This window comes from Sugiyamaella lignohabitans, chromosome B (assembly GCF_001640025.1).
Source record: "Sugiyamaella lignohabitans strain CBS 10342 chromosome B, complete sequence".
NCBI lineage: Eukaryota > Fungi > Ascomycota > Dipodascomycetes > Dipodascales > Trichomonascaceae > Sugiyamaella > Sugiyamaella lignohabitans.
This window is the reverse complement of record NC_031674.1, coordinates 3,524,754-3,537,830: the sequence shown is the minus strand read 5'-3', so window position 1 is coordinate 3,537,830 and position 13,077 is coordinate 3,524,754. Positions and strand designations below refer to the sequence as shown.

General features: G+C 49.1%; 3 protein-coding genes across 3 annotated transcripts; 2 read left to right on the top strand and 1 right to left on the bottom strand.

Moving 5' to 3' along the window:
• Window positions 1-2,658: 2,658 nt before the first annotated feature.
• On the top strand, window positions 2,659-4,728 carry MIT1 (Mit1p; the record flags this gene model as incomplete). The annotated part of the gene is made up of 1 exon (XM_018880191.1): window positions 2,659-4,728. One exon carries the CDS (start codon window positions 2,659-2,661, stop codon window positions 4,726-4,728), a length of 2,070 nt encoding a protein of 689 aa, XP_018738035.1.
• A 1,083-nt stretch (window positions 4,729-5,811) lies between these two features.
• On the bottom strand, window positions 5,812-9,135 carry ACK1 (Ack1p; the record flags this gene model as incomplete). Its single annotated transcript, XM_018880190.1, has 1 exon — window positions 5,812-9,135. One exon carries the CDS (start codon window positions 9,133-9,135, stop codon window positions 5,812-5,814), a length of 3,324 nt encoding a protein of 1,107 aa, XP_018738034.1.
• A 2,033-nt stretch (window positions 9,136-11,168) lies between these two features.
• Window positions 11,169-12,317, top strand: AWJ20_3184 (uncharacterized protein; the record flags this gene model as incomplete). Its single annotated transcript, XM_018880189.1, has 1 exon — window positions 11,169-12,317. One exon carries the CDS (start codon window positions 11,169-11,171, stop codon window positions 12,315-12,317), a length of 1,149 nt encoding a protein of 382 aa, XP_018738033.1.
• Window positions 12,318-13,077: the final 760 nt, after the last annotated feature.

The window sequence follows — 13,077 nt, the reverse complement described above, 5'->3', positions numbered from 1 at the left end:
GAGCCCCAGCCGCCGGAGGCACACCCCCGTCGCCCCCGTAGCCTGCGACGAGGGAGACGGTAGCAGCGGCAGCACCTGTGCATGTGATCAGCGGCCAGTGTGCATTAGCGCTGCGCTTATCCTAACTAGATGTGCGGTAAGCACTGCCCATTTCACCTGCACGCACATGACGTATTTCTGCAGGACTGCATATGACAGCAGGCTAAAAAGCAAATGGTGCTAAAAGAACAAAGATCCGAAACAGAGTTTAAATAAAATGGATCTGCCCAATCCGGCACGATGGGCGGCGACCGCGAACCTGTCCATCGTCGTCCCCCCTTTCCGTTACCATCCACTGACTCGGTTGATCCGGGTCCTTGGGGGCTGTTCTGTGCCTCCGGCGGCTGGGGCTCCGCCCCAGACCCGGGTTGCTCCTCTCGCTTCGCTCGAGTCGGGACTGGGGGGTCCTGGGATGGGTCTTCGGTGGGGCAGGAGGAAGGGGTATGTTCTGTGGGGTAGCTCATCGCCGGGGGTGGGGGATGTGAGCCTCTGGAGGCTGGGCCTCCACCCCAGACCCTGGTAGCTCCTCTCGCTTCGCTCGAGTTGGGGCGTCGGCGGGCCGTTTGGGGGGTAGTCTCCTGCGAAGCAGGAGCAACCAGGGTCTGGGGCGGAGCCCCAGCCGCCGGAGGCAGTTGTCCCGAGTGTGGCTGTGGGAGCCCGGGCTGGGTGGTTTGCTGGCGTCAGGCGGCCAGAAACAGTAGTGAAAGGAGCTGTTGGTGACCAGTGACTAAGGTGAATTAGGGGGGGAGGGTTAGCGGCGGCAAGTGGTTAATCGGCCCCCAGAGGGGTCAGGCAAGACCGCTGCTGGTCACCAGGGGAGAATGGACGGGTGCGGAGTGCCCCTGATGCAGCAGGAGCAGTAGCGTCAGCGTCAGCAGCAGCAGCAGCAGCAGCAGCAGCAGCAGCAGCAGCAGCAGCAATATCAACCCCTGTAACGGCGCGATACGTGGGAGCAGCGAGAACAGAACGATTACGGTGGACAGGCTTGGCCAGTTGGGTTGGGTTGGCAGTAGTGGCAGGGTTGGCAGCAGCAGCGGTAGTGTTGCGCCCAGAGCTCAGAAGTTTAAATCAGGAGAGCTTGGCAGCGGTGCTGCTTTTAATTAAATTTGAATCAGTCGTCTCCACAAACACCTCTCGCCCCCTGTCCCACCGCAGCCCGTCCCCATCCGGCCCCAGCCAATCTCCTGCGAAGCAGGAGCAACCCAGGTCTGGGGCGGAGCCCCAGCCGCCGGAGGCAGGCCCAGCCCCCAGGTCCAGGCCGGCTAGCGGTGGAGTGGCCCACATTTTAACTCAATCTCATATTTATCTGGAGGGGGAATTGCTTTTAGGGGGGGATTATAGCGCGATTGTAACCGAACCGCCAAGCTTTCTATTTGTGTGTATTTGGACTGTCTGGTATTCCTATAAAGGAAAGAGAAAAAAGCAATTATTCTAAGCATAAATAAAAACAAACGTTTGATGTACATAAAATAAAATAAAGAACAAGAGCTAAAATGGCAGAATGTTAAAAAGCAAGCATAATAGGGGCCAAAAGCAACGCGAGGAACGAGAAAATGAGGCTCTACCATTCATCAGCATCTGGTAATATAACTTAATATAGGGGGGTGAGGTCAGCAAGCCCAATAATAAGAAAAAGTAATGTACCGGTAAAACAAATTACAGTATACACACGCATTCATACTAGACATACTTACCTCAACTCAGTTTCCAACAAAAAAAACAAAATACAAAAAAATAAAAATATCATCCCTGGGCAAACTTTATGAACTTGACCTTTTAACAACAACTCCATCTTGATTAGCAAAGATTCGGTCATTGGCAGTTGAACTTGAACTGATTTTGAATATTGAATTGTTTTGGTTTTTTTGCCCGGTAACTTTTGTGAGTGTCAGTAGTATCACCAACCCTAATATAAACATCCATCCATAACTTGGTACGACCGACGGCGACACGAGGCTAGTACCACACCACCATCACCACCATCAACAGCTTTACAGTTGCAGATTCAACTTTGACTGGTGAACAGACGAGTTGATAAAAGTGTTTGTGATTGTCGCGAGTACGTTGAAGTCTGTTGTAGTTGCACAGTCGAGGTTGTATTTGAGTCTCGTAACAGTAATAACAAACAGACGAACGTTAAACGTCGAAACTTGAACTGTCGAACAGTGGAACGAACTGTGAACGTCGAATATAGCTGGATTGCTCGCTTGCTAACAGTATATCTGATAAGTGTTCTGTTGAGTCTGATAAAGACAGTGGTCGAAATCTTACCTGCGAGTTAAGAGCTTTAACACACTGAGTCAGCTCGGCTGGAAAGTGACTAAGTTGATACGAGGAGGTGCTTATTTTGGCACGACCGGTTTTGTATTAGTGACAGAGCCCCTCTTGGCGGACCGGCACTAGTTCATCGTCAGATATTGTTTCTGGAGTATTTATATTTTTATCATCTCTGGATCATTTTATTTGGTTAAATTTTTTTTTTTTTTTTTGTTTTATTTTCATTTTATTTCGTTCATTTCAGTCGTGGTATTCTGTACCAAGCTACTAATACCCCACATCAACTTTCTACGTTAACCGGTAAATTGTGGCATCAATCATATATCACTGGTATCTATGACAATGTATCCGCCTCCTCCTAGAATGGAGTCGTATCACGGATATGTCCGGACGACTCTGGACGCTATTATTTTGTTTGAGGCATGTCGAATTGGTCTTTTACCCCGTGTTCAGCGAAGACTTTCTGAGAAAGAACGCAAGGCAATTCAACCTGGCTCGGTGTTTGTATGGGATGAACGTGAAGCTGGTATGAGAAGATGGACTGACGGCAAGTCCTGGAGCGCCTCGAGAGTTTCTGGATCGTTTCTCACGTATCGTGAAATGGAAGGAAAGCGTGTTGAATTGGTTGTAGATACTTCAGTGCCTTCTGAAAGACATCTACCTCCTGTCAACACAGACCGTCTTATGCAGCCAGTCGAGGTGCGAATGCCTGGTCAACCCAATAACCAGCAATCCGGTCAGGGACCACAGAATCAGCAGGGGCAACAAGGACAACAGAGTCAGCAAGGACAACAGGGACAACAGGGACAACAGGGACAGAATCAACCGTCATACCCCGATAACATTCTATCACCAGTTGATAACCGATCAGTATCATCATCAAACTCACCTAACAACAACAACAACACCAATCCCAACAATACATCTGGTGATATGGCTGACGATGATGAACACGATGTTCACTGGATCCCTCAGGACGGATATCGATATAAACCCAATGGACTTATGAAACAGTCGTTTTCAATTACCACCTCAACCAATCTTAAACTGCATCTGATTTCATACTTTTCACGAGCCCAGCTGAAAAACGGAGAAATGCTTCCTGTTCCATCGCGAGATCCTAATCTACGAAACATCGTGATCCCCAAAGGTCTGTATCCCGACCATTCGTCTCCTTTAGATCATCCTCATCCCAACACAATTGTGCAGATTTACACACCTGAGCGGGACTCAGCTGGCAATGTGGTTCCAAACTCTGGCAATCTTCATGGCGGTCATGGTGGTCCTCCTGGAACTACCGTTACTCAAGTTATCTATAACGGCACGTCGCCACGACCTGGTCAAGTTGCTATTGGTCCCGGTCCTGGAGCTGTTCAGGGTCCTGGTCCTGGTTATGGTCAAGTTTATCAACCTGGTCCACCAGGATATGGCCAACCAGTAGGTGGTCCAGTTCAAATAATCGGACCCGGACCTGGTCCTCAACCTGGACCCCATCCATATTCCCCACCACAACATCAACAACATCAACAACATCAACAACAGCAGCAACAGCAGCAACAACAACAGCAATTGCCAGCTCAAACAACCGTAATCTACCAACAACAACCCCCTCAACAACTCCCACCACAACATCAACAACAGCAGGGACCACCAGGTCCTCAACCTGTCGCATCTCATCAACAACAACCTCCTCATTTAGCACCTCCCCATCACACCCTTCAACAACAGCAACCACCACCATCACAACAACAACCCCCTCCTCAAGTTGTTCAACAGCAGCAACTTCTTCATCCTCAACAACAAATGGGTTTACCACCACAACCACAACCACAACAACAGCAACAACCACCACCACCACCTCAACAACAACAACAACAACAACAACAACAACAACAATACTTCTACGCTGGTCAAACCCATGTTCAACCACCATTACAACATCCACCTCCACCTGGTCAACACCATTTCCCTCCTCCTGGCCCCGCTACTTTACACCCTCAAACACCCCAGCGGCCTGGAATGGTTGTATACGGTCCTCCTCCTAGTTCGGCAGGTCCACCTAGCGGGATCTCTACTGCCGCAACCACCCCTCTACCATCGGTGTCACCACAAGTTCCCACACCACCTCCATCTCACGTCACTGGAGGAACCTATATCAAAACTGAGCCGGGAACAACATCCTTCACCACAACCCCATCTCCATTAGTTGTACATAAGACGCCACCTCCCATCTCCCAAACCCCTCCTAGTGGCGCTCCCGCGATCCTGGCTCTTCCTCCCCCCGAACGCAAACCATTACCTGCTTTCCCCGCTGGCCCTGTAGCCTCTCGCGACGGCGTCGACAAAGCTCTCTGGAGCGAAGACGCCCGTGCCATTAACGTGCTCGACAAAAGCTTCAACTTCAGTATCTAAACTGCTGTGAGAAAACTTAGCTTCACCACCCGTATAACCTCTGGCAGCTCCTCCCCCTGCCTTATTTATTCTTGTCCTGTATTAGTAGGTTTGTATCAAATCCACCTTTACCCGCTTTTCGTGCCACTCGTGCCTCCGGCGGCTGGGGCTCGGCCCCAGACCCCGTGGCTCCTCTCGCTTCGCTCGAGTCGGGTTTCGCAAGCTCCCAGTAGATTACTCGAATCGACAGTCAGGGTCCTGTAAACTGGCAAAGCGAGCACAACGAGATTTCGGGCATCGCGACCGAAAACCAGACCCCTGCCGCGTCTCGAGAGTCGACTTTCACATTCGAGAGGCGAGAATAACCGGATCTAGGACTTTGTGACTAATGCTGTGTCATTAGAGCTGACCATCTTACAGCTCTCGAAGCGGTAATAACGGGATCTGAAGTATTGTGGCCCATATCAGGCCCCTGCTGCGTCGTTAGAGTTGACTGTCATGATTTCAAACCCTCGCGAAACGAGAATAATGAGATTGAAGAATTGTGGCCCGTACCAAGGCCCTCGAGTTGTTGGGGTCAACTTTCACGATCCTGACAGGTCGTGAAGTGAGAAGAAAGCGATCTCTAGGGCATAATGGAAGGTTTCAAACCCCTGTAGTAGTCTTAGAGTTCTATTTTAGAAGTCCTAGCAGCGCACGAAATAGATTTTAACGGTCTTAGAAGCAGAAGCTAACGAGAGAAAATGAAAGGATGCGCGGGGCATTGTGGCCAATATCCAGACCACTTTTGCAACGTTAGAAGTCCACTTTTGCGGTTTTTGGAGCTCAGAAGCGAGAAACAAGATCAGAGGCATTGTTGCTAGTAGAACGAACCCCAGTTGTGTTGTAGAGCTGACCTTCACAGTCCTCGGAGCTCGCGAAGCGAGCACCACGGGGTCTGGGGCAGCGCACCAGTCGCTGGAGGCAGTCGAGCGGGCCCCTGAAATCCGACTCGAGCGAAGCGAGAGGAGCAGCGGGGTCTGGGGCGGAGCCCCAGCCGCCGGAGGCAGAGTGGCGAGTGGAGGGAGAGGTGGTGGTTCATAAAAATTAAATTACTGATATCTATCACATTATAATACATTCTTTTTCGTTTTCGGTGCCGTGGGGGATGCCCATTTCGTCGAAGCTCATGGGGATGCGAGGGGGAGGGTTGATGGAAGACGAGATTGGGTCGGAAGGTTTCTGGGTTCCGCTGACGGCAGGGAGGTTTGAGGCGGTGCTGGAGGTAGAGGTTGTTGTGGTAGTGGATAGTGAGCTTACAGTGGAGGTACGAGAGAATTGCGAGGGTGGAGAAGAGCCATTAGAGCTGAAAGTGGGTTGAGGTGGCGGCGATTTAGGACTGGATTTGGTCGAGAAGAACGACAGGGGTCGGGAAATAGGGCTACGTCCTTTGTCGGGGGACTGTTGGCGAGCCACGGGAGATCGCGATATCGACCGCTCGGGGATTGGAGATGTCGAGGCTCTGTGCATTGGAATCGCTACTGGAGCACTAGATGGTGAGAGGTTTGATGTTGATGAAGCTGATGGGATGGTCTGTGCAGGGGACGAGGGAACTGTCTTAGTCGTGTCCTCCAGTTGTAAACTGCTGAGTTTCTCTAACATCGGCTGTGAACCGGATGGACGCAATTGTCTTGCTCTGGTGGGGGTGGAATTGTTCGAGGTAGACTGTAAGTCAGGATGTGAAAGGGTGGTTGGGCTATGTAATCGCTGAGGTGTCGAATTGTTCGAGAAATCAGTTTGATAGACTGGTGACGAGACTGGGGATAATCGGGCACTACGACGTTTCATGGGGTCGTTTGGAGGGGAGGAAGCGAGTCCAGGAGCTCGGGGTTCAGGACTGACAGTTCGGTCGTCATAAAGTGGTTCAGAGGGGAATGAGTGTCTTTTCAGAAGTTCTGAAGATTTTTTCACTCTAAGGGGGACTACTCGGTAAAGAACTTCATTATCACCGGGACCAGGACCGGGTCCTGAACTTGATCCTGAATCGGATCCAGGTGTTTCGTCAGATGGCAGGTTAGGTAGTCGAGATACAGTGTGGCCAGAAACAGTTCGAGGAGATGAAATGGGTCTAGGAGGTGGTGGTTGTGAATTGGCACCAAAGGAAGACCGTTTAGGACTGACTGATAGATCATACATTGAGGGTGGTGGCATATTTCGCATGTTACTTAGTCTTTCCATGCTAGTCATTCGACCAGGTCCTGGTTTCGATGGAGATGGAGTTCTGACGACCGATCGAGGTCCGCTGAGTTCAAGATCTGAAGGATGTGATTCTTCTAAAATGGGAGCACGAACAGGAGAGGAAACTTTTCGAGGACTTACTCTTGCACCTAGACTTCCTGGATTGTTGAGGGTGTGACCTGGTTGTTCAGTAGCAATGCTGGAAGAATATCTGTGAGATCTTCGTGGTGAGGGGCTGCGTCTATTGATTTCAATGGCAGATTGGGAGGGGGGATTAAGTGCCGCTGGTCCAGATGTGAAACTGAATGGCTGGATTGAGTCATTTGGAGGTGCTGGTAATGGAGATTCTTCTGTAAGTGATCTTTGTGGTCTTTTAGGACTGGGTGACCGGCTCACAGGAGGTGACCCATATGGACTGGTGTACGCATGGTACCGAGGGGGTCTGTGAGGAGGCGTTGGTGGGAGAGGTTTAGATTCTGAGTCTGATCGGGGTCTTGCTTCAGTAGGTACGGTTTGTGGAGGTTCCTCTGAAGCATTAGGATGTTGTTGCTGCTGCTGTTGCTGCTGCTGTTGCTGATGTTGTGGTTGTTGTTGTGGTTGTTGTTGTGGTTGTTGTTGTGGTTGCTGCTGCTGCTGCTGGGCAGTTCGCAGGGTTTCATTCTGTAATGGTCGTTCAGGAAGCGCCTTCGAATCCGACTGACTCGTAGCAGGAGTACTTCTCGAGTTCTCGCGAGACAGCATCAATGACTTTTGCCGCCTCATCGACACACTTCGCTCATGGTCTTTCCGTGTCAACTGTCTCTGTATTCCCGTTCCAAACGGATCTGAACTGATACTACTTTCCTGGTTCTTCGACAACGGAGAGGTACTTCCTGCAGCCTGCTGACCTTTGGCTTTCTTTTCTAGTTCCTTTTCCAAAACAGTTAAACGAACCTTTGCATCATCAAATCCATGATCTGAAGCCAGCTTATAATACTTGACAGCATTCTCAGCACTAGGCTGGACATAAATACCTACCTCATAATAATACCCAACTGCAAACTCTGCAGTGACATTGCCCTGTTCTGCTGCCATAAGAGCAAACTTAAAAGCCCACTCTTCGTTCGCAGCAAAACTGCCATCACATCCACATACCATCCATTTCGAAATCTCCAGCTCTGGAACTCCTAATAACGCACCAGTTATCGGTTTATCTCCACTATCACCACCCTTACTGATATCACCAAGTTTCTGTTTAGCAACTGCTCGCTTGATTTTCTCTTTATGAATAGTATACTGGTCTTGTCGACTAGCAATATGGAAATAACGTAAAGCAACTGCAGTATCATAACCCTTTTCACCACCTTGCCATGCTTTTCCCATTCGAAGAAGTGCCGGCCCAAAACCCAGCCAAGCAGATCTCTCTAAAGCAAGAATACCTGCTTCTTGGTCAAGTGGCTGTTTCAGCTGTGATAAAGATGCAATATTAATCTCTTTCAACTGAATCAAACCATAAATATACGCTGCTTGTGCACAATCAGGATCGGCTTGAAACGATGCTTTTTCAAGATATTCCATACCTCGTTTCACATCTATCGACTTGTTCAACTGGCCCTGTAGATACGCAGTGGCCATTCTATAATAACAAGCGGCATCTTTTCGTCGTACTCCATGTTCAAAATACGCCAATGCCGAACTGATCTGCCCTGACGTCTCATAAAAAGCGCCTAATCTATACAGAGCTCTTGAATAGCCCTGTTTGGCGGCAGTCAAAAACTTCTCCATAGCAATATCACTATTAACTGGATATTCAAACAGTCCAAAAAGATACCAAAGTCCAATAGTATAATTAGCAGCCCCATAAAACTTAGACGGGGTAGATCCTGTCGAGCCTGACGAGCCTGATGACGAGCCAACATCAGCAGGAGCAGAGTCCGATATTAGTTTCACCACATCAATGGCTGTATCTATCATGTTCCTACTGAGCCCTGGCTGAGCCTCTGCAAAATCCAGCACTTCACGAGCCCATCGAAACAACCGGTGAATATTCTCCGAATTGTCCACTTTCGAGGAAACTATCTTATAATCCTTGGTAAATTTCGCGATCTTCGTTTCTGGCGCCAGCGGCAGACTGGGAAACGGCGACTCTACCTCTGGAAACACGCTATCCGAAAAAATAAACGGCAGCTCCTCAGGGCCCCGTGCTGGGTCCATCACACTATCTGAGGTCATCTTTCAGCGACCACTCTCTTCCTGTGTCTTTTCTCTACTCAATTGGTTAGTATTGGGTCGGCCATGCCTCCGGCGGCTGGGGCTCCGCCCCAGACCCTGGTTGCTCCTCTCGCTTCGCTCGAGTCGGCCGTCAGGGTCCCACTGGAAACGTCTGCAATCGTGAATGATCCGAAAACGTCGAGTTCAAAAGATATCACCAGTATTCACCAGTATTCACCAGCATTCAATAGAAATCGCACAAACAGACCCAGATCTACTGGATATGCTACTCCAAGCAACTGAACATCAGATGCTGCTTGTCTCATCACTCGTCGCAGAGTCCGATCGAACATTAAAATAACGAGTAAACTGAATTAACAGAACTAGATTTCAAATGTTTCACGAGCAAAAAGTCCTTTTTTCGTTTTTTTCTCGTTCTCTTTTCTTTCTAGTTCTGTACTCGTTTTCATCTGTACTCAATAAACAAATCACTCCAACTGACTTCCCCTGAAAAGACCACACTCAAAACACGATTTGTTCGACAACCCTCTCCTCAATCGATACTTCACTCTTTTAACACATCCACAGCTCGAACATACTTTTATTTGCAGTACTAATTTCCAACGGATAATCACAGACACAATTATTTCAATTAGGTCTGCACTCTTCTTCTACTAGATCCTGATCACAGAACACCACGAACGACACCAGAAATCTTCTATATACCGGTCTGATACCAACGTCTCTTCGTGTTCAGTCGATGAGCACCTCGACAAAAACAAAGATGTTACTGTTTACTTTATTCCAAACACGACCTTCTTCATGAAACCTTAATTATAGTCGCGAAAAATATTCAATAATCCGCTTGCTTAGCTGCTGCTGCTGCTGCTGCTGCTGCTGCTGCTGGCGCTTCAATACTGTGGACTTGCATTTATTTATTATTATTATTATTTATTTCATCAGCCGCCTGTCTGCACACGTTGGGGGATGTGTTATTGTTTTGTGCAGCTGCATGTCCATCATTGCCAATCCGTTTGTCGAGCCGTTAACTTGTCACGAAGGTCCGTTCCGGTGATCGGGTTCGTCTCCGCTGCCTCCGGCGGCTGGGGCTCTGCCCCAGACCCCGTGGCTCCTGCTTCGCAGGAGATTTTTCGGTTCGTGGGGACTGGGTTTGCTTTTGTTTCGGTTTTCGGGACTCGAACCTGGAACCTGAAACCTGGAAAAAAATGCAATTGGTTTTTCGGGCGGTCAAATTTCGGTTGTCTGGGTTTCACATCTGCTTCTGCTTCTGCTTCTGCTGCTGCTGCTGCTGCTGCTGCTGCTGCTGTAGCTCGTGCACTCAACGGCATTCATCCACGTTGGATAATGGAAATCGGTAGTCCTGGCACCGTCCGACTGAAAATGACCCTGGCAGCCCGGCCAACCGAACTCTGATTACCATCTGCGATTGCATCGCATGATACTAACCGCGCATGCGTGTTTCGCGGTTCAAAATGGGCTTAGCACCCATATTTTTTCCGATGGGCATTGCCTGTCTGTATTCGGTCGCACCCTCGTTCCACACTTTTTATTCGATCCAGTATCGTTTCCTCCAAACAACCGCGATTTCCTCTCAGCCTCTGATTTCCTCCGTCCACCTCTCACCTAACTCAGGGGTAACACCTCGCGTCTCATCCCTCCACGCGCTCGCGAAGCGAGCACCACGGGGTCTGGGGCGGAGCCCCAGCCGCCGGAGGCACACCCTCGGGCCCCTAGATTCGCCTCCAGCGGCTGGGGCTCTGCCCCAGACCCCGTGGTGCTCGCTTCGCGAGCGTGTGGGGGTTGGTGGTGGAAAGGAGGCAGGGCCCGTGTGTCAGGGTCCAGGTGCCGCACAGTGAGGTTGTTTTATGCGCGAGTGCGGCGGGTGTGGATGTGAGACAGGTTGGTCCCGATCGGATCGGATCTCCAGAGTTTATTTTTCAGGGTACATTGAGAGGGTAGTCAGGCAGACAGGCAAGTAACGACTGCGGTTCGGAAACAAAAATAGGATAAGATAAAATAAAATAAAATAAAAAATGTCGGGTCGTGCGGGGTCTGTGGCAGTGGAAAATAGAGTGCTGGTGGATGCTGAGTTCGTGGCTTCGGCAGCTAAGGACGTTCAGGTCGTGGTTAGCGGTTGTCAGACGGCTGCGAAGGTTATCCATGAAGCCATGGTTCAACAGAAGTATTCGATGGCAACCTGGTCGAGTCACGAACTGAATCCTAAGAATCCAGATGCTAGCACTGTTAATTGGATTTTGACGGTGGATCTGCTGAATTTCAGTTTTTGGTCTGAGAACTTCGACTCGAATGATACGGGTAGTCCTGATACTCAGAGGTTTGCTGTAGAGTATCACGGTAAACAGTTCACTGGTTATTGGAGTCTGGTCGCCGCTATTAATAGAGCTGTGTATGAATATGGCATTCCGATTACAAGCCCAGAATATTGGGCTTCTGACGAGTTTACTGAAGACGTGCTTCGAAAGGTTTTTGCTAGTAGCACCGCGGAACAGGTTCCTCTTTTCGACGAGAGATACAGAGTTTTAAAAGAAGCTGGAAGGGTCATTCAGAACGAACTACTATCACAAGAACAACAACAACGCAAACTTGTTTCTTCAACCGATATCTTCGATACCGCTTCTTCAACGACAAATGCATTTATAGACCTATTTATTACACGAGCAGATAAATCAGCGCTCAAACTAGTTGAACTCGTGAGCACGAAATTCCCCTCGTTCTGCGACACCGCGAGCTACCATGGCCGTACTGTACATATCATGAAACGGGCTCAAATCCTCGTGGCCGATATCTGGGCCTGTTTTCAGGGCAAGTCGTATGGTGAGTTCAACGACATCGACCAAATCACTATGTTCGCTGACTACCGAGTTCCACAAATGCTGCATTCACTAAACTGTATCTCATATAGCACTGACTTGACCCACCACCTCACTAGTCATCTGCCTCTTGACAATGGCGACCCTCGCGAAGTCGAGATTCGTGCTTGTAGTATTTGGTCGGTAGAAATCATCCGCCGCGAAATTCTCGCCATTGATCCATCTGCTCCTATAAACTCCATCCTCATCGACTATTATTTATGGGACACTGCTAAAGCCATCCAAAAACAGCTGGGTCTCGACCAGCACAGCATGATTGCCTGTCACCGCACCCGCTCCGTCTTCTACTAATCCACTTTTTTTTCGTTTAGTATTCTTTATTTCTCCTTGTTTTTAGCTGGATCTCCGAGAGGTTGAACCATCTTCTGTTCACTGTTAGCGCTGTTTCATTCTGGGGTCGGTGTCTGCCTCCGGCGGCTGGGGCTCTGCCCCAGAACCCGTGGCTCGCTTCGCTCGTTTGTCGGGGCGACACACAAAACCTCGGGTGAACGTGAACTTACGTCTATGAACTTCTGTCGAACTCTGGATTGCGGTTCTCCAAGGGCAATGGAAAAATGCTCCAGCAATGGTGGGTGTCCCACGTACGACGCTAGACTGTCTCTGTGAACGTTCAACTGCCATTGACTGTGCCGCTGTTAGTTCTCTCTATCGAATATCTCTGTTTGACCGCATTTTGTGATTGTATCACTTACTCTCTAGTCGTGTCTGTGTTACCAACTCCAATAAATCGTGACTGGAGTTGCTCGAAATTCTGCTCATCTCGCAATTTGTCGGCCTGCAACTGTGTTAGTATACCACTCAAAATATAATATATGCCAGTTTATTCTTCAATAGTCGTAATCTTCATAATAATACCATCTGGTACTTAACTGGTAAATGTACTAGTACTACTCACCATTTCTTATCAAATCTTTCTAAGTCTTTCTCCGATTTCCTATGATATAATAGAGTTGAACATGAAAGTTCGTGAACCTGCGAACTCATGTTATCAGCATGCGGCTTGCAGATCAGATCTGACGCCGCACCATCATTGTTGACAGTTGAAATTGTC